This window comes from Solanum dulcamara, chromosome 1 (assembly GCF_947179165.1).
Source record: "Solanum dulcamara chromosome 1, daSolDulc1.2, whole genome shotgun sequence".
Lineage (NCBI taxonomy): Eukaryota > Viridiplantae > Streptophyta > Magnoliopsida > Solanales > Solanaceae > Solanum > Solanum dulcamara.
Window position 1 is genome coordinate 85066467 of NC_077237.1, and position 20717 is coordinate 85087183.

The 20717-nt window shown below is 35.6% G+C and overlaps 3 protein-coding genes across 3 annotated transcripts; 2 read left to right on the top strand and 1 right to left on the bottom strand.

Annotated features, from left to right (window-relative positions):
- The first annotated feature begins 125 nt into the window (after window positions 1-125).
- LOC129881435 (L-ascorbate oxidase homolog) lies at window positions 126-3488 on the top strand. Its single transcript, XM_055955644.1, has 8 exons — window positions 126-264; window positions 396-505; window positions 1232-1502; window positions 1664-1766; window positions 1891-2236; window positions 2305-2670; window positions 2880-2958; window positions 3046-3488. The coding sequence occupies exons 1-8, from the start codon at window positions 127-129 to the stop codon at window positions 3262-3264; spliced, it is 1632 nt and encodes a 543-aa protein (XP_055811619.1). The 5' UTR covers window position 126; the 3' UTR covers window positions 3265-3488.
- Window positions 3489-5835: 2347 nt separating this feature from the next.
- LOC129881494 (uncharacterized) lies at window positions 5836-10260 on the bottom strand. Its single transcript, XM_055955692.1, has 2 exons — window positions 9775-10260; window positions 5836-6148 (listed from the first exon to the last, which is right to left on the bottom strand). The coding sequence occupies exons 1-2, from the start codon at window positions 10094-10096 to the stop codon at window positions 6087-6089; spliced, it is 384 nt and encodes a 127-aa protein (XP_055811667.1). The 5' UTR covers window positions 10097-10260; the 3' UTR covers window positions 5836-6086.
- A 1217-nt stretch (window positions 10261-11477) lies between these two features.
- On the top strand, window positions 11478-19806 carry LOC129881415 (polyadenylation and cleavage factor homolog 4). The gene is made up of 7 exons (XM_055955624.1): window positions 11478-11868; window positions 13746-13847; window positions 13926-14189; window positions 15808-16497; window positions 16939-17838; window positions 17923-18471; window positions 19591-19806. The coding sequence occupies exons 1-7, from the start codon at window positions 11539-11541 to the stop codon at window positions 19636-19638; spliced, it is 2883 nt and encodes a 960-aa protein (XP_055811599.1). The 5' UTR covers window positions 11478-11538; the 3' UTR covers window positions 19639-19806.
- The last annotated feature ends 911 nt before the right edge of the window (window positions 19807-20717 follow it).

Consider the following 20717-nt stretch of genomic DNA (forward strand, 5'->3'; position numbering starts at 1 on the left):
CTCTGAAAGAAAGTTGAACTTTGGCAAAGTAGATGTAGAGTCCATAGCTTTTAGGATTCCTTTTAATTTAAATATGCTATGTTAATTCAACAACCCTATCAAGAAAAAGTCAAAGAAGAAAAAAAAATGTTGCTAAAAAAATTGATACAATTTTTTTTGCTGTCACTTTTAGTTGTGAATAGTATAGTGGCAGAGAATCCTTATAGATTTTATGAATGGAATGTTAGTTATGGCACTATTTCGCCTCTTGGTGTTCCACAACAGGTTAGTTGTCTTGAATTCACGAGGTGCGGGAACAAGTATGATAATTTTATTGTTGCTCTAAGGGCTTCCTTCGAATTTTTTCTTTTTGTGTGTGATGACTTTATAGTAATATTTTGTGTTTTTGTGTATAGGGAATCCTGATCAATGGGCAATTTCCTGGCCCAGACATCATTTCTGTCACCAATGACAATGTTATTATCAATGTTTTCAACAATTTGGATGACGATTTTCTTATTTCCTGGTAATTTGTCTCAATTATCTCATTCATTATCGTGGTGTTTTAGATGAGATGATCAGACAATTTTTTGAGTCTAACATGACTCGTGGAATGGGCACACACTTAAGGGCTCCTTATAATGATCATGGATAATCGTCTAATATAAATGAGTTTTTGGGGTTGAGGCTCAATAGTCAATTTCATTATCAAACATGCTTAATCTCAACTACATCACGCATACATTTTTTTTTTAAAAAAATGCCCTTTTGGTATGGCAATGAATTGTACCAAATTAAAGTCGTAGGACCTCGATATGGTTTTATTATGTTCCGATATGTTCTTTTTTGCTCTTTGGGCCTTCTTTTCAAAAAAAATTTGGTTAGGAAAGTAGTCTAAGTTTACATTTTGCGAAAAGAAATATGGCTTTCTGTTAGAGAGTGATCAAGAGAAATAGAGCTATTCTTCTTCTTTAGCTAAGAGACATTGTTGTTATGTTTTTCAGTTATGAGCCACTGTTGTATGGTCCCTTTCGAGCGGGTTCCTATTTTTTGATGATTTAAAGGCGACAACTCTATGTTACTCTATGCACAAAGTCATATTTAATCATGTCCGCTTTGAAAAGTTTCTACGCTTGAGTATTGTTGTATGCTAATCGTTTTTTAATCACAAGTTTCATGTCTACTCTGTTTCTCATTCGTTTTCTCAGTTTTTCGGGAAAATGTTTGATAATGTTGTGTGAAATCTCTATAGGAATGGAGTGCAAAACAGGAGAAACTCATTCCAAGACGGAGTATGGGGCACGACGTGCCCTATACCACCTGGGAAGAATTTCACATACACTTTGCAAATGAAGGATCAAATAGGGAGCTTCTACTATTTCCCTTCTCTTGGATTTCACAAAGCTGCAGGTGGTTTTGGTGGCATCAGGATCTTTAGCGGACCTTTTGTACCTGTTCCCCTCCCTGCTTATTCTGGCGATTTCATCGTCCTTATTGGAGATTGGTACAAGAGAAATCACACGGTACTCATATTCTCGCTAATAATTTGAATGAAGTTTTATCAACTGACAGTATAAAATGAATTTTACACGCTCAATGTCCTATTAACACCATGGTATTTATCTATGCTGACGATTTGTTTTGATACTTACGTGTTATTATTTAAATGTCCGTTTATATACAGAAGCTTAGAGAAATTCTTGATAGAGGCCACAAGTTGCCTTTTCCTGATGGCATTCTTATCAATGGTCGTGGCCCTAATGGCGCGTCCTTCACAGTTGATCAAGGTAAACACATCTTCAGGCATTCAAATTTAGGCAAATTTGAAGCTCAAGAAGTCTTAATTCTTCTTGTATAACATAGTCAGAAAAGAAATATAGCGCGATTCTGATAATCTAACAATGAGTACAGGAAAAACGTATAGACTGAGGATATCAAATGTTGGATTGGAAAATTCACTTAACTTTCGGATTGAAGGACACAACGTCACGTTGGTGGAAGTAGAGGGTACACACACAATGCAAGAGACCTATACCTCACTCGACGTTCATGTTGGACAATCCTACTCTGTCCTCATCACAGCTGATCAAGCTCCTAAGGACTACTACATTGTTGCTTCGTCTCGTTTCACCTCTAAGGTTCTTACTACCACTGGTGTACTTCACTACAGCAACTCTAACAGCCCGGTCTCTGGCCCTCTCCCTAGTGGACCAACCATCGAAGTTGGTTGGTCCCTTTACCAGGCCCGTTCTATCAGGTGTGGACTTGTCCTATTTCGCTCTTCTAATCTAACTTGATACTCATTTTTTTTCGTGCCTTAATTAGGACTAACTTGACGGCTAATGGACCAAGGCCTAACCCACAAGGCGCGTACCATTATGGTATGATCAATACAACTAGAACTATCAGACTTTCAACCTCTGCTGGTCAGGTGAACAGCGAGCAAAGATATGCTGTCAACAGTGTGTCATTTGTGCCCACTAATGATACTCCGTTGAAGCTCGCTGACTACTTCAAGATTGGAGGATTCTACCCCGGAAACATACCTGATGCCCCCTCCGGTGGAGGTATTCGCCTTAACACGTCTGTTTTAGAAACTGACTACAGGACATTCATTGAGATTGTATTCGAGAACAAGGAAAGAATCGTCCAAAGCTGGCATATTGCTGGTTACGCCTTTTGGGTAGTAGGGTAAGCTTACCAAGAGAACACTAGTCATTTCTTCCAATTTCTAGCTATTATTCCCTCCGTCTCAATTTATGTGAAGACTATAAATTATCTCATTAAATGTAAAATAGGTATTTTAAAGTTAGACTGGAGTGACGCATAAATTGGGAATGAGGGAGTACTATGCCCTTATGTTCAATTTTGACTGTGAATTATTCCTGATTAAATGGCAGCATGGACGGAGGACGATGGACTCCTGCAAGTAGGAACCAATACAATCTTCGCGATGCAGTTTCACGTTGCACAACTCAGGTGATTAGATTGATTCATATGACATGAAATTATCCCCTAACACTAACGAGAAAGATGACTGACATGAGAAAATATTGGAAAATGCAGGTGTATCCGAGGTCATGGACAGCAATATACATTGCATTAGACAACGTGGGAATGTGGAACATAAGATCAGAGTTTTGGGCTCGACGGTATCTCGGACAACAGTTATATATGAGGGTATACACGACATCAACCTCTTTACAAGATGAATATTTGATTCCAAATAATGCTCTTTTATGTGGCAAGGTGGCTGGACTCCACAACAAGACCGTTTTAAGCTAAGCTGCTAATGAAATAGACAGAACTTTGATTTACATATGATTCTCGCTGATTAGGGTGGTATGTTAGTAAGTAGTTGAGTGTTATCTTGTGGTTAAGTGAGCGAGATAAGTTTCTCTTTACATATTAGTAGTGTTAGGGTTGTTCTCGTAGTTTCTGGTGTCTTAGTTTCTTCTACTAAATGTTATTTATTATGCTTTGGCCATTGTAGGTTCCTTTTCGATATATTTAATTTTAGAATGCTTGTCTTCTTTACTTCTGTTTTCCCTTTTAAATCTTCTTTAATAAGTGTTACTTGAGCGGAGCCTTCGAAAACCACCTCTCTATTATTGAAATTTGAAATTTTCTTTTTGTATGTTTTTTTTTTAAAATGTCTATATTTACTAACTCTCTATATGATTTCAATGTTCTATATAGATTGTTTAAAACCATAACATTTAAAATGCATTTTAGTATATTATACACATGTTATTTTAAAATACAATATTAAAAAAATTATATTATTTTTTAAAATTTTGTGCCTAGTAACAAATTATTATAGCTTATACTCCCTCCAACCCAAAATAAGTGAATTTCTAGAAAAAAACTCTTTGGTCAAACAAAAATAAAATTTTCAAAGCCCAAAAATGTTATTAATGATTTTTTTCTTAACATTTACCCTTTTCTCTAATAATTTTCTTTAAATCCAACCACTAATTATTTCTACTTTTAAGTAAAGTTTCCAAAAAATAAAAAAGGATACTATTGTCAAACGACCCTTTGATTAGTGTAAGTTAATTACTTTCTACATTGTAACTTTTTTTTTTTTGCTCATTAAGAAAAAAATAATAAATCCAAATTAAAATATAGTTTACTAAACTATTTTATTTATTAGACGTTCTTCAAAATTAAGCAATATTAAAAAGAACTACTTTTTAATGTTAAGGTATGACAACAACAATTCCTAAAATGCGACAATTATTATTATTATTATTATTATTATTATTATTACTCCCGTCTCATATTAGATGGACACTTCCAACTTTATACGGTGATTAAGAAATCATTACTACATTGGAAGACTTTACCATTTTGCCCTTTGTATAATCAATGCAATATACATAGAGTATAGAAATAGCTAGTATTAAGAATTGTTTACATTCAAAAGGTCATACTAATTATAGGGGTAAAATAGGAAAAAAATTAATTAATTCTATCTTGATTTAGTAAGTGATCAAGTAATATGAAACAATAAGATGTCCATCTAATATAAGACGGAGATAATATTATTTATTTTTTGAGAAAATTGTAAGACGAATGGAGTTAATTTCTGAAAGGAAGTTGAACTTTACAAAGTAGCTCTAGAGTCCAAAGCTTTTAGGACTCTTTCTACTTTAAATATCTACGTTAACTCAACAACCCTATTAAAGTCAAAGTCAAGAAGAAAAAAATATGTTGCTAAAAAAATTGATACAAGTTTTTTTGCTCACTTTTAGCGTGAATAGTATGGATAGTCTACACTATGTACCTTATTATTATTATTTCTTTAGAAAAAATGCTGTTAAAATTGTAAGACGGATGGAGCTAATTTCTCATAGTAAGTTGAATTGTGACAAAATAGCTCTAGAATCCAAATTAATTCATATGACATGAAATTATCCCTAACACTGACGAGAAAGACGACTGACATGATGAATATTTGATTCCAAATAATGTTGGCAAGGCGGCTGGACTCCACAACAAGACCGTTTTAAATTAAGTTGCTGATGAAATAGACAAAAAAATTGATTTACATATGATTCTCTCGCGGATTAAGGTGGTATGTTAGTAGGCCGTTTTAAATTAAGTTGCTGATGAAATAGACAAAAAAATTGATTTACATATGATTCTCTAGTAGGTAGTTGAGTGTCATCTCTACCTCCAGAGGTAGGGGTAAGATTTGTGTACATTAGCATAAGATCCATTAACTGTTTACGCTAAAAACTTGCATTCAGTTCTTTTCTCATTGTTTTAGTTGTCTTGAATTTTATAATTTAAGAATTGTTGTTTTCCTATCTATGATTAGAAATTCACTTTTTGTTATGTTTACTTATGTTGGATTAAAACAACCTAAAGATACTCTTATATTTACATAAGTTCTAGAATTGTTACAGATAAAAGAAAGAATATTAAATATGAGAGTTATGATCCTCCATTTAAGCCCAATGTATCCTGAGAATCAATTCCAATCAAATCTATGGAAGGAAAATCCTCTGTCCTTTTGATCTTTAGAGTAGATATTATATATAGGATAATCCGTCCATTGCTAGGCCCAAGACACGGCAATATGAATAGGACTGTTGAAGGGACATAAGGCTCAAGTAAGTTAAGGTAAGACCCAGATCATCTAGGTTACCAATCTTTTTTTATACGAAGTCGGAGATGATCGTTTATTAGAAGTCGAAATCGAGTGGTTCTACCAACAAAGAGTCGACACGTTTTATTGTAACATCTGCTGATTTGGTTCGTGAATAGATAGGAAACAGCAATTCATTTGTTTTAATTCAAGACAATGCAATGATCTGCGGAAAAAGAACTAGAAGTTGTGTAAGCCAGTACTATTACTTAATCCTAACATTGCTCTCTGAGGCTATATAACAGCACTCGAAGAAAGAAACACAACGGGGTTCACAAAAAAATATATCATTCAAACACCAAAGACAAATATGGCATAAGAGAGCTTCATGATTAGACTATGTAAACTGGCAAGCAAACAGCCAAACACCATCCTTTGAATCAACAGAGTGGCAGGTTACTGTCAAGTAATTGAACTGCATATCGTGATCTTGAGATTAGGGAATTAAAGGTCAATTCTGCTTCGGTTTGACAAGATTGAACGTACATTCCAAACAGTTTGAATCCATGATGCCTGAAAACAGTCAACCAAGTTTGGTGTCACATACTAAATGTTATTAAAATCTGCCATAATTCACAATAGAAAGCAACTCCAATACAAAGGAAAATAGGGGCACAAATGAAATCTGTAAAGACCAAAAAGTAAAAACAACCTAAAGGGATTAGGTATGTCTCGCATGGTGAAATGAGCATTTCCATTTTGTGTGCCCTTCCGCACTCCCTTTCCCTTCCCGCTTATATTATTAAAAAAAAAACATGAAAATTGTACACGAAAATTTCATCTTTTAATACCGAAGTGATGGAAGCATAACTATATAGCCATCTTCTGCAGTTATTTATCAATCTTGTTCAGCCTCCACGAAGTAAGACAAACTTGTAAAATGAAAGAGATTCAAGGTAGAATTGTAAGATAAACTTGTAAAATGAAAGAGATTCAAGGTAGAATTGTAAGACAAACTTGTAAAATGAAAGACAAACTTGAAGCAAAGCATCATCTGCATCTTCTCTTTTCAGGTACAGACCCTAAGGGGTCGTTTGGTAGGAGGTATTAGAGAAAATAATACATGTATTAGCTTTGGTATTATTTAATCCCTTGTTTGGTAGTATTTTCAACTTATGTATTAGTTAGTTATACACCCTAATCGATACTATTCTTATATGGAGATTGTAAACCATGGCATTAACAATATGGGGTACTATTCATATTCTAATACACCTTATTCAATACTATTCCAATTCTAATACACCCTATTCATTTAACACAACAAACCAAACAGTCAATAAAAAATAATGTCCGAATAACTAATCCCAGCACTACTAATACCAATATTACTAATACAACCTATTTAGTACTGTCTTATACACCCTATGAAATGACCCCTAAATGTTTAGCTCATTTAAAAAAAAAAACACAATGTTTTCAATGTCCTTCAAGAGACTTGCAACATAAATAAAGCATGGAAAATGGCAAATGAAAAATATCATGGATCCCTAACACTCATTCACTCGTTCTTTACTAAGAACACCTCCAAAGAGAACCAACTCCATTTCTAGAATGCTCATCCTACATCCAGAATTCACTTCCTTCAGGGAATCCCCAACTCCATGTTGTTCGGAATTTTAAAAAATGTTGACGGGTGCGTGTTGGATCCTCCAAAGTAGTGCATTGTTGGAGGATCAGACATGGATGCCGCAAAATTTTTGAAGAGTCCGAGCAACATACCTCCAAATCATTTTTTAAAGTAGGTGTAAGTGGGTCTTCAGGCACCAGCTTAAGTGGCCTGACACCAGCAACTTTATTTCACCCCTTCACAAAGAAAAATGCCTCCAAACTACTGATGTTTAATCCAGCCCACAGAGTATGTAACTTCCATCTCTTTCCAAAACAAATCGAGCCTGATCCATGTTTCAAACAAAACATGGGTATCAGTCTTTAAACTATTAAGGAGACACTATTGAACAAACCATAGAAACTCCAAATCCAAAGTCAGATACTCCCTCCGTCCCAATTTATGGGGCGGTGTTTGATGAGGCACAAAGTCTAAGAAAGAAAGACTGACATTTGTTTGAATATAAATTGTCTCATTAAACATATATAAAAAGTTTTAAATTAAATTATTTTTAAATAAGGAAGTATGGTATTCTTTTTCAACAGACTAAAAATGAAAGTACGCCACATAAATTGGAATGAAGTAGTTTCTTCACTTTCTGGTGCGTACTTCATTTGTGCAGAAAACAAATGATGCCATGCATCCATAATAATCTAAAAGGCAACAACATTTTCATTCAATTATAGTATAGAAAGACTATACACCATGAGTCCAGGACAGCCGTAAAGCTAACAGTTGAGCTGCTGAGAGAGGAGATATTACTCTCAGTCTCCAATCTTCACGATTTACATAAAAGGAACTCTTTACACTACAACAGCATGACTATTTTGTGTAACATTCAGCAACTGAACATTGTTTATTTCAAGCAAAGTTGCACAGAACAGGAAATTTGACCCTCAATTTCTCTTCATCCAACCATCTATCATTCCGGAAACAGGTTCTCTACCCGTTCCAACTTTCAATTAGTGAATCCCTGAAATTCAGGCCATAAATTACTTATCTGCTACCAAATACTAGTTCTTGACGGAAGTGCTCTTATATTAGAGGTCCAGAAACCTTCTCTGCCATACCTGGTTTCTACAACCTACTTCCAAAGTTCATCATCATTCTCATTAAACCTCCACAGCCCCTAACAGGAACGAGAAGCAAACACATCAAGTACGTCGGAATGCCATCCAACACACTATTGATTAAGGTGAGCCTCCCACCAAAGGACAATGCTTTCTTTTCTATAGGGCAAGCTTCATTGCACACTTGTCAAGAACCTCTGATCTTGAGTTTTTGCACCCAAAGGCAGGCCTCAATAAACTGCTGGAATTTTCTCAGTCTTGCACCCCCGTTAAATCAGACAGTTCAGCAATACAATTGTCTGCATTTAAGCTGTAAAGGTTACTTTCGACCAAGTTCACCTCTAACCCTAAAACCGCCTCAAAAGCAAGCAGAATACCTTTAAGATACAAAAATTATTCCTTGCTTGCAGGTTGTCTTTCCCATCACCTCAAAACCTTTAATCGGTCCCAATTTTTCAGCGTTTATGATCATCAAGCTTAAGATCTCCATTACTATCACAAACCGATAGGGTGGAAAGGGATAACTTTTATAGCCTTCAAAATGGACTTGGCCCGCGAGACCATTCCAACCCGCGGATGGGTGAGGCTGGGCTAAGAATTTTCAGCTCATTTTAAACCGGAGGCTATTAAGCCCAGCCTCAGTCAGCCCTCTGGTCTCATGAGGTTTTCCATCAGCTGATTGTCTGTTAATTCCAACTATCGGTGTTAATAAGGGACAAAAATGTTTAGTTTTGATAAATTTTTAGAAGGTATATTATAGGACAACTTAATACCTACTCTCAAACTTAAGGTACCAGTAATGTCATGTTAGTGATTTTCATGTGGGAGTTATTTTGTAAGATAATGGGTAAAACATGAGAGATTTTATTGGTATAAAAATAAAACAAACAAAAGTGATTTTACTTTAAGGTTGTTCGTGCTCCTTTCTTTTGATGACCAAGGCACAATGACAACAATCTATCTCTCTGGGGATGCGAAGAATATGAGTCAATTCTATAACTTGGATGACCATCCAAGAAATTAGCTCTCAATACTTCCCATGGGAGGTCATGGACCAAACTACTCTGCAGTATTGAAACACTAATTATCTTTTCTTTTCTTCACTTCCCCTTTGGTAAGGAATGTTCAATTAGTTTCCATTGTAGCTATTACAAGCCAACTTTCCCATTCATTTGATCTTCACATGCTGTTTCTGAAAACGTACATTTCGTTTTAATGCCCTAGATCAAGATCAAGTCTATTAATCAAACAATAAATCAACTTAAGTCTCGATTCGAAAATAAGCAGACTGGTTATAAGATGAACCAATCATCTACAAATGGCCCCTATTTCATTTCAAAAGATCATGTCTACAAAACATTGTGAAATTCTCAATTCCTAAATTCATTAACACTGAATAGAAAATGCAGGGAATAAACTCAAATAGAACAATAAACTCATACTTTTTCAACAATCTTTACCGAAGAGGAGGCGAATCCGGGAAGCAAAGCGACCAGTAGGCTCAGCAGCAGCTTCAGCAAGCAAGCTTTGCCTGATATGATTCATTCGCTGAACAAGTCCTTCTCGTTCTTCTTCGAGCGCAGCATTATCGTCCATGAGATTATGGATACGATACTTTTGCCCAAGTGATCTAACACTCAATAGAAGGATTCCTGTCATGGCGAAGAACTGTATGAAACTATCCTTTCTCTTCATTGCGTTTGCAAAGAAGTTTAATGACTTATTAGGTTTCTGGAAGCCACCGGAAGCCACCGAGCTTGGTGGAGGTATGGGGGAAGCCATTAGGAATCCTAAAGATGCTGGGAATGATGTCGCCGGTAAAATAGTCGCCGGCGGAAGCAGTCTAATGGGTCAGGTCTCAGGTGGTTAGCGAGTTATTTTGAGGAGAAAATGACACTTTTTTGAGTACACCTATTTTGTGTGATTTGCACTTTGTCCTTTTTTTTAAATTTTTTTATGATTTACATTCTAATTATTATTATTTGAAAATAATGAAAACACACTTTAAAAAAAAGAAAGTTCACAAAAGCAAGATTAAAAATACAAATAACCAAAAATTTAAGAATGCATGAATAAAATGTTTATTTTTTGGACATTTCTCTCTTTGGTATTTGTATTTTCAATTTTGTCTTTGTGATATTGCTCCACATTTTTTTGGTTGTTCTTAGGCAAGTAAATTTTTACTCATTCATTTATATTGTCCACTATTTTAAATATAGATTTTCATTTATACTTATCATTTTTAATATATCAAAAAAAAAATTTAAAAAAATCATATTTTGCTCTCAGTATCAAACTCAAATCAATGAAAATCCATTTAGTTAATTTGATTTACTTTTAAAATTTCAGAATTCGACTTGATTTATTTTATTTTTTTAGAAGAAAATCGACTCAAACAGAATCACAAACATCTTTAGTAAAATATTTAATTTTTCCCAAGAACATCTATAGTAAAACTAGACATTAGGTGTCCGTGCCGGCACGAATCCAATATATGTTACTTTTTGTTTCAATTTATGTGATACAGATGAAATTTAGATAGTCAACTAAATTTTTGTATGTGTTATTTTATAAAATATTCTAAGTTGGTTATTATGATTTATAGTATTTTTTCGTTATTTTAAAATAATATATGGTATTCCTTCTGTTCAATTTATGTGTCATAGATCGAATTAAGAGAGTCAACCAAATTTTAATTTTTTTCAATTGTTAATTATTGTGATTTATAATATTTTGTCGAATTTTGAGAGTCAACTAAATATTTTATATTTTTTTAAAATATTTTAAGTTGTTAATTATTTTGATTTATAGTACTTTTAGTGTCATTTTAAATATATAATTGAATATCTTAAATTATTAATTATTATAATTCATAGTAAATTAATGTAATTTTCAAACATATAACATACTTTTAAAGAGTTGTGTAGCATAGCCTCTTATTAGATAACAAAAAAAAAAATATTTTTTAATAGTAAAAATATTTTCAATTATTAATTATTATAATTTATAATAAGTTTTTAAATATTGAATACTAATCTATTTATTTTCTTGCCTAATTGGGAAGCAATTTATTTTGATCTTTATTACAGTAATTTCATTAAAATACAGTGTCCTTTTTAGGACATCTGGGGACTCCCTTAATCAGTCTCTCTTTCTTCCTCTAACCCCCCACCCCACCCTGCCCCCACGCCCACCACCGGTGGCTAAACCCTAACCCTACTCCGATGGCTTTAGCCGGCGGCTATGCAAACTCTAAGCTAATCCAAAACAACGCCGTCGTGGCGCCACCAAAACCCTTGACATCTTCTGTAATCGAACGATATCGGGCGGCGTTGAAGGAGAGGGAAGATGAAATTAAGGCTTCTATGCCAGACGATGATGATGTTATCGTGTTGCCTCCATCTATGGACGAGATTGTTAGGCTTTATGAATTGTTGTTGTCCGACCTGACTTTTAATTCTAAGCCTATCATTACTGACCTCACCATCATTGCTGGCGAACAGAGAGAACATGGTGAAGGCATTGCTCACGCGATTTGTAGTCGGATTCTCGAGGTAGTGTTTTACAGTGCTCTGTTTTTTTAGGGTTTTTGAATGCTGCTTGTTTCAATACCCATTTTCATTCTGATTACTTAACTGAAGGGGTTTCTTTTGTTCTGATGTAAAATTCGCAATGCTTTTGCATTGTCTATATCGAATTCTTCCCTTTTGAACTGTATTGAGGTTTCAGGATGAACTGTATTTTTGCTTAATAAATGTTCAATTCTCGCACATTGTGTTGATTACTCTAGTGGTGAATCGTTAATCTTGTAACTGTTAATATTGCCGTGGAAATGCTATCTTTTTAGTTTGTTTTATTGCATTGTCGAAAGTATTGTTATCTAGGTATCAAAAGTTGAATGCTTGATTTTAAGTCCAAGTATTCTGGTATGAAAATGTGCTATTTATGGCATGGGAGTCCTTGGCAATAAGCTATTGAAATGAACTTAGATTCTTTAATCTGCTCTCGATGACAGATACATGTAGAGCTGAGTGAAGCAGTTCCAAAGTCCGGGATCTTATACTTGTCATGACTCAGCTGTTCCTTACAGATTTTTACGTTATAAGAAGCATGTCTTCTGAATCCGAAAGGAAAAGTTAAAAGTAGTATACTGAGAGCGACTGACATTCGAAATTATAGATTATATCAGGCATGGACAAGCATGAATTCAAATTAATAAGTTAAAGTAATACATTCTTAGTATTCCAGACCCCTTGTTTCGGTCTCTTTAAATTGTTCCATCTATTTATTTTTCATTGTTTGGGCTGCTGGTGGCTAAGCTTGGTGTTATAGTTTTTTTTTTTTTTTTCTGGTGTTATAGTTTGTGGTTGACTATAAAGGGTTGGATTCATCATCTCCATATGTGCTTTTAGATAAAGTTAAAGATAAGGGTACTTCTCCTTCTAAAATAATAGAATGATGACAGGTGTTTCTGATATCCAATAGTTCTAGCGTCATGTGGTTGATGTTATAATATGAACGAAATATATTTATTTTTATGATTTGTTTTGCTGCAATGCAAATTGGTCTTTGAAGCTTACTGATTCTTACAAGGTCTGAGCAGCAGATGTAGAAAAGTTTGTAGTTGTGCTCCTTTTGCTCGATCAATTCATTCCCTGCGTAAATGAACAGAATAATTGTACAATAAATGGTGGGAAAGTTTGTCCTTTGTTTGGCTGTAGTGGATAGATTTGATATATTCTTACATGGAGGAGGTTAAGAGAAAATATAACATGGAAGAGTAGTTTGGTTTACAGTTTATGCGTTTTCAATAGGTGAGTTGTATGAAGAAAACGGAACTCCTGGGATTGCATGCAGAGTTTCCCTTCCTCTTAGAATGAACTGGAAAGAATCAAAGAAACAATCAAAATTTCATGAGATTTAGAGAAAAACAGCATGTAACTACTCCCCTACTTAGTTTGAAAATTACATAGCTCACAGCGGCTTGAGTTTTATAAGGATTATGGCTGAAAAGATAACCCTCTCTTTATTCGTTTTGATAATTATTTAGTTCACAAGGGTTTGAGTTTTAAGGATTACCATTCAAGTGCTTTCGATGACACATCATCTGCAACATAAGCAGGACAAAACATAGGAACTAACTACTTTCTGAGAGCTGTATGAGGTGCTGACCAGTATAGCTAAAAACCACTCGATAGTAAAATATTGATCACTTGTACTAACTGTTTAGGTTAAGCTAAGTCTGACCAATACTTATTCAGAAAATTTGTCAAAGAAGTCTATACTCATACTTTTATGTTTACAAGTAGAGTCTCTGCCTTTCTTATTTTTTATTTGTCAGGGGAACTGGTAATTTTTTGTTCTTAGCATGCCATTTTGATGTATTCATTGCCCGTGTTTTTCTGCATTCTCACATTATTCTCTTTTTTAGGTCCCAGTTGAGCAGAAACTACCCGCATTATACCTTCTGGATAGTGTTGTAAAAAATATTGGTAGGGACTACGTCAGGCATTTCTCTGGCCATTTACCTGAGGTGAGTAGTTTTATATGGTATTTGCATGACTGTTATGATGTTGTACCACTTTATGTGATTTTGTTTTTCTTTTCCAAGGTTTTCTGTGAGGCATATAGGCAAGTGCACCCTAGCATGCATCCTGCAATGCGCCATCTCTTTGGAACATGGTCATCTGTGTTCCCAGCACCTGTTCTCAACAAAATTGAAACTCGTCTCCAGTTTTCACAGCCGGGGGTCCAACAATCTTCTGGCTTGACTTCGTCAAGGGCTTCTGAATCACCGCGACCAACTCATGGCATTCATGTAAATCCAAAATATTTGGAAGCAAGGTGTCAGCTTGGGCACTCCACTATTGATTCAGTAAGCTTTTAGTGAATCCCCATTCCCCCCTTGACAACTATTCCCTTCTCAAATTCTTTGATTTCTAAATTATCTCTATCTGCAGATTGGTTTATGTTTTCTGGTGCTGTATTACGTATTCAATTTAATTTATCAACTGTTCCTTGGTCCTCATATCCATACCTAATATTCGAAATCTTTGAATTAGATTTAAGGATGTGCCAAATTTATGAAAATGTCTTCAACAAAAATATTTTACTAATTAATATAATCTGAAATGTATTTTTTTTTTGAAAAAGGTAAGTATGTTATATATTCAAAAGAGGAATAACTTAGCACTAAGGTAGTGCTAAGGCAGTACACATAACTGGAAACCTTCTGTACAAAAACACGACAAATTAGGGGCTCTTTAACGTAGATTCTATTTAGTGTAGGCACGAAACAAAATTTTGGTCTAAGTTTTTTGTTATGTGATTCTTTTCAATTAATTTATGCCTTTTAAGCTTCCTTTGGTTCCTATTCACATACCAATGAGGTGAAAAAAAATACACTTAATTGGCTTCTTAGTTTGGGTAAGTGCAATAGCGACACAATTGGATTTGCTTATTCCAATGGGAGGAGAATATGTTTAACACCAACAATTCTAGGGCTTAAAACTGAAATAATTGTTAAAAATGTTACTTTTTGAAGTATCAAATTGAGGCAGAAATGTCATTCAAGGAGCTTAAAAGTAGGTAAAAGACTTTAATCATGGGATAACAGAAATTTGAAGCCTTCTGCCTACAACTTTACTAGTAGTACAGGTAAGACACATCGTTGACACACATCATCGACATTGTTGAGTCTTATGGTTGAATCTTCTATAGGTAGTTGTGATAGACATAATTGAACCACTTGATTCTAGTTTTCCTTCTAATCTCATTTTTATCACTTTACTTGTAGTTTATGTAGGATTTGAGAACTTGGTCCTTTGGAAGTACCTGGGCCTGTAATTAAAGTAATTCTATTGGGAGATAGAGAGGGTAGTGTAGAACAAACTTGATTGAGGATGCCCTTTTTGCATTTCTCATAAGATGTCAAATGTGGTCAGATCTTTTTAACTGCAGATACAGATGATCACTAGACATTGATTTGTGAAGTTAGAACTGTTCGTGCAACTTGGCTTAGCATATTTCAAGGAGTCGCCCTACAGATTTCGAATTCTAGTTATCAATCCACATGTTTTTTTTTTAAATTTCACGTAATCTAGATGAAAGGGGTAGAATAAGATAGCATTTCATAAATTTGTTGACTCCTGTTACTTCTGTTTTCTTACTAGTTAGGTAGTTATGAGGGTATTGTTTTGAAGTAAATGTGATAGGCTTCATAATTGAATTTCACCGACCGACTTGCTTTATTTTCTATCAATTAATTTTCAATCGTGGATACATGTGTATCCTTAAGATAGGAGCCTATCCTTAGCAACATGCCGTGCCCTGGTTGTCATCTTTGTCTTTGTGTGTGTCTGAGTGGGACCTTTCCTCGTGAATTGCTTACTTATTTATAGATTTCCACTTAGATGCCAAACACGTGAAAGGGTTTTAAACTGCAAAAACGGATGATGAGTAGAATTTCTTAGAGTAAAGTTTATCTGTTGCAGGTAAGAGCTGAAAATTCTACAGGTCATATATCTTCAGATCTGGAAGCCAAGCAAGTTCGTTCTACAGCTTCAAAGAATGCCAGATCATCCTCTCCTTATAGAGTGGGGCCTCCGAGGTCATTGTCACCCACCCTCAATGAGTTTGCCTTGGATAACTCTGCCATAAGACTCAGAGAAGGGGCCTCACCATCTCATACTGCACTTGACTATGGGCTTAGCAGAGTAAGAGGTAGAGATGATGAGAGGAGTGAGTGGCAGAGAATTTTGCCTGATGCTAATCAGCAACCAGACATTCCTTCTAAATATCGCATGGACAAGGGAATTGATCTTCAAGGACCTAGAGCTTTGATTGATGCTTATGGAATTGATGAAAGGGAAAAAGTAGCCAATCTGAGGCAACAAAAGATAGCGAATGCCACTATTAATGGCTTAGGCAGTAGGTTAGCTGTGAAGACATGGCAAAACACCGAAGAGGAAGAGTTCAACTGGGAAGATATGAGTCCAACTTTAGCAGATCAGAGTCCTTTTAATGATTTGTCGACATCTGTTCGCCATCCTCAGAGTATTAGGATGAGACCTGGTGTTGATTTACAACATACTGTGCCTTTGGTGACTGACCCTAGAAGGAGCTGGTCTAATCGAGGACAATATTCTTTAGTTCATGATTCTTCCTTGGATGATGTTCACTCGGTTAGTATTGATGTAACTATTGCATGCAGTTATTTTCCTTAATTTTTTGCTTATTGATGTTATTCACACTTTTTTGATATCTCTGATATCTTTTACTTGTTTGGAGAGCAATAAAAATTAGCCGTAGCAGCATATTTTGTTATCTTATCTTCAGCTGATTGTGCAGATTGGAATTCTATATCTGCTTCCCATTGGCTAAAACAAACCTAATTGGAGGCAGTGGCTTTATTTGGTGTATTTATTATCTGAGTTATTTGACAGACGTGGACCAAACTCATAATTCTAACATTTATTTCGCGTTTAAGATAGCATTATAATGCACCATAAGTAAATTCATTTGCTCCTCCTTTGTCTTGTATAAGGGTGCATGTTTTTTTTTGTTTTATCACTTAAGAGAATATATTTTTTTCCATATTGAAAATATGTCAGTTCTTTTGGCAGTCTGGTCGAGGGGCAAGAAATAAAATTACTGGATATTGCGATGAGCCATCTCTGATTTCAGGTTCACATTATCTTCAAAAGCTTCCAGAAAATCTGCCACAGTTGCCCCAAAGACATTTAAAGGGTGAAGGAAGTGGAATCTCATCAGCAACCGGTGAATCCAAGCATCCTTTGGTTGGCAATTTGGCTGCTGATGGACATACTTGGAGGCCATCATATGTTCCGCCAAGAATGAATCCTACTTTTGACTCTTCAGTTCAGGATATTCGGTTGGTTACTGGACGGGCCCCTGGTGTACCATGGCCTCCCCCAAATGTGCATAATCCCCAATCTTTGACTTCAAAACCTATTTTTCTGCCTCATAAGCATATCAGAAGTCCTTTTGAAGTAAATAATGCAAGCAATTCAGTTGCCAATCATAGTTTGGACAGGTCAGTTCTTCCTGAGCAACATACTGATAATTTGAAGAGCAGCTCATATATCAAGTTTCCGCAATTTCCTAGTCAACACCCCACATCATTTTCTGCAAGTCATCAAAACCCTGAACAATTGGCTTCAGCAGAACCTCAGCTATTGCTTCCTCAGCGTATTCATCAGGCTATGCCTCCAAGTGCCTCACTTCCAGCCTCGAACCATTTGCTACTACCACCAATTTATAGATACCCTCCACAGGGTCCTGTAGGTACTCATTTCCCCCCTCCAGTTTCAGGTCCACAATTTTCCTCAGGAGCCTTACCACCTTTTCCCAGAGGCCCACTTCCTATGCCTTCTAAATTCATGCCAGCATCCCAAAATCTAGGTCAGGTAACTCCTAACCCTCCGGCAGCAGGCTTTTCAAACTTGATTAGCTCACTCATGGCACAAGGTTTGATTTCATTGACAAATCAAGCTCCCACACAGGTGCTTTATTTTTTCCTATGAAAACTTTCTCTACTGTCAATTTTCTTGTGAAGATTTTTCTCAGCCATGTGATACAATTTTTAGGATCCTGTGGGCCTTGATTTTAATCCGGATCTTCTTAAGGTTCGTCATGATTCTGCGGTAACTGCTTTATATGCTGATCTTCCAAGACAGTGCACAACTTGTGGCCTACGATTTAAATGCCAAGAGGCACACAGCAGTCATATGGATTGGCATGTAACCAAGAATCGAGTATCAAAAAATCGCAAGCAGAAATCTTCTCGTAAGTGGTTTGTAAGCGTCAACATGTGGCTTAGTGGTACAGAGGCTTTGGGATCTGATGCAGTTCCTGGATTTCTACCGACTGAGCAAGTTGTGGAAACGAAGGATGATGAAGAATTGGCCGTCCCTGCTGACGATGAGCAGAATGTTTGTGCACTGTGTGGAGAACCTTTTGATGATTTTTACAGTGATGAGACTGAAGAATGGATGTATAGGGGGGCTGTCTACATGAATGCACCAAGTGGGTCAACTGTTGGAATGGAAAGGTCTCAGTTGGGTCCAATTATTCATGCAAAATGCAGATCTGAATCTAGTGCACCTCCACATGAGGACTCCAGAAAAGTGGAGGAGGTGGGCCCTCTCTTTTCCTTTTTCTTAGGTTAGATTATTTGATTGCATTTTAGATATTAGTGTGTTAGTTATTACTGAATATCGTGACCTGATGGTGATGCACATGATGCCAGATGGCAATATAGACCCGTGACTGGAGTATCATTCTCTTGGTGGTGAAACACCTAAAATGGAATTTAATCAGTAGTGCTTCTATTTTTCCCTGTAGTCGTACTCGTAGCAACTATTGGGTGGTTGAGGACATGAGGTTAGCCATAGCTCAAAGCTTGAATCTCTATAGTTTGTTGTTGAAGTTGTTCGGTACTTGGGGTTTGTTTGGTAGGGTGTATATGAATAGTGTTGAATATGGTGTATTAGTTATGCTGAAATTATTTCTTATGCAGTGTTTGATTTGGTGTATTAAAAATAATATACAACAACAACAACCCAGTGAAATCCCACAACGTGGGGTCTGGGGAGGGTAAAGTGTATGCAGACCTTACTCCTACCAAGGTAGGACGACTGTTTTCGAGAGACCCTCGGCTCAATAAAAGCATAAAAAGAGGTTAGATACTTATTAAAAATAACATGCATTGCATATTTCTAAAATAATTTGTTTACAAAAATACCCTCCACAAATATAGTGAAGAGAATGTGGAAAAGGTTTTGAGGGCAATTGCATGTTTACCATGCTAATGCATGCATTAAAACCCCTTGTGTTTTTTATGCATGCATACTTTTTCTAATGCATGCTCTATTCTTGCATTAGTTATTATAGATAGGTTGAAAAAGTGTGCCAAACAAGGTATTAGTAATACGCAGAGCTAATGCATGCATTATTTTTTAAAAATATAATAATTCAAGAAAGCAACTCAGTTTACCTGTGAAATTCGAGTGGCTGATTGTACAATTAGGTGCAAGTTGAGGAGACACAGGAATTGTCACTCCTTAATTAATGTCTTTAGTATTTAGTGATTATCATAAATTGCTGTGCATTTGTAATCTTGAAACTGTTAAAAGTTTGCGACTTCTTGTATATTTACTTTTCCCAGATGCTGGGAATGTGCTTGTTGAGCCAGGGTGTTAAATGTTTGAGGTTTCTAATTTGTTTAAAATGTTTGGAATTGTTTTTTGCTCTAGGATCAGGAAGATGGAGATGGAAGTCAAAGGAAACGAATGCGGAGTTAACTTCATTAAATTAGCTTCTAGGTGCATTGTAACTTTATCTTGAGATTCCTCCATGATAGCATTGAGCTTTAGATTATTTTTAGGTACCATGCCTGAATCGTGTACATGTACAGGAGTTGTAAACATCAAAGCTTCTTGTCAGAAAAGGTTTCATACAGTCTTGGAGCATTTTTATCCTGACTTTCTCTATTTTTGTTTCCATTTTGGATCTTCTTTCTTCTCTTTATCTTTTCGTGCTCACATTTAGAGAGGCGATCCGAACGAGGTGCTTTTCGTATCCTTTGAGCATTAAACATTTGCGGGTATAATCCATTTTTTCTCCTTTCACATAGAAGTTTCTGCAGGAGGATGTGCAGGGAATGCTCCAATGATCTTCTGCAAGCTGGTGCTCTGTCAGCACTAATCTCAATTTTCCTGCAGGACAGAATAATAAATCTACTGTAGGTGCAGTTAGGATATCCTTCTGGTCTTATCAGATGTAAAAGTATGAAATTTTTTCGCCTGAATGTATTAGGCGTAAACATTTTGATATGATATGTATTGCTTCTGTGTTGAATTAGTCATCTGCTTCGATGAAACATGTTGGCATTTGTTATGTGCTTGAGACAGAGAGGTCTAATACTAGTTCTTTTTAAACAGTTAATACTATTCGTCTGTTGGGGATCTTTAGGGGTCGGATTTACTGTTTGCTTTTCTTCGTCAATATACATAGATTATACATTATACATTTGCTGTCTATTTTAAGGCTATGCAGTTGAGTGGGCAGATATTCCGGATTAATTCTTCTATTTAGAGGGAAAAGCATGCAGTCGACTTTGTTCTAGTTGATTCTTTTTCCTATCTTCCCCACCAATTTTATTTGGAGCATTATCTGATCATCGTATACTTTGCTTATTTATGTTGAGCTCGGACTACTGCTTGAATTGCCTAATCTGATTTATGAGTCTATTTGACGATTTATTGTAGGCTTTGATTAAAATATTTCACAAATGAAAAGATGTTGATATGACACCAAAATACAGTAATGCTTCTTTGCACCTAGATATAAAACCAAAATTAGAACTTGAATCAAAACAAAC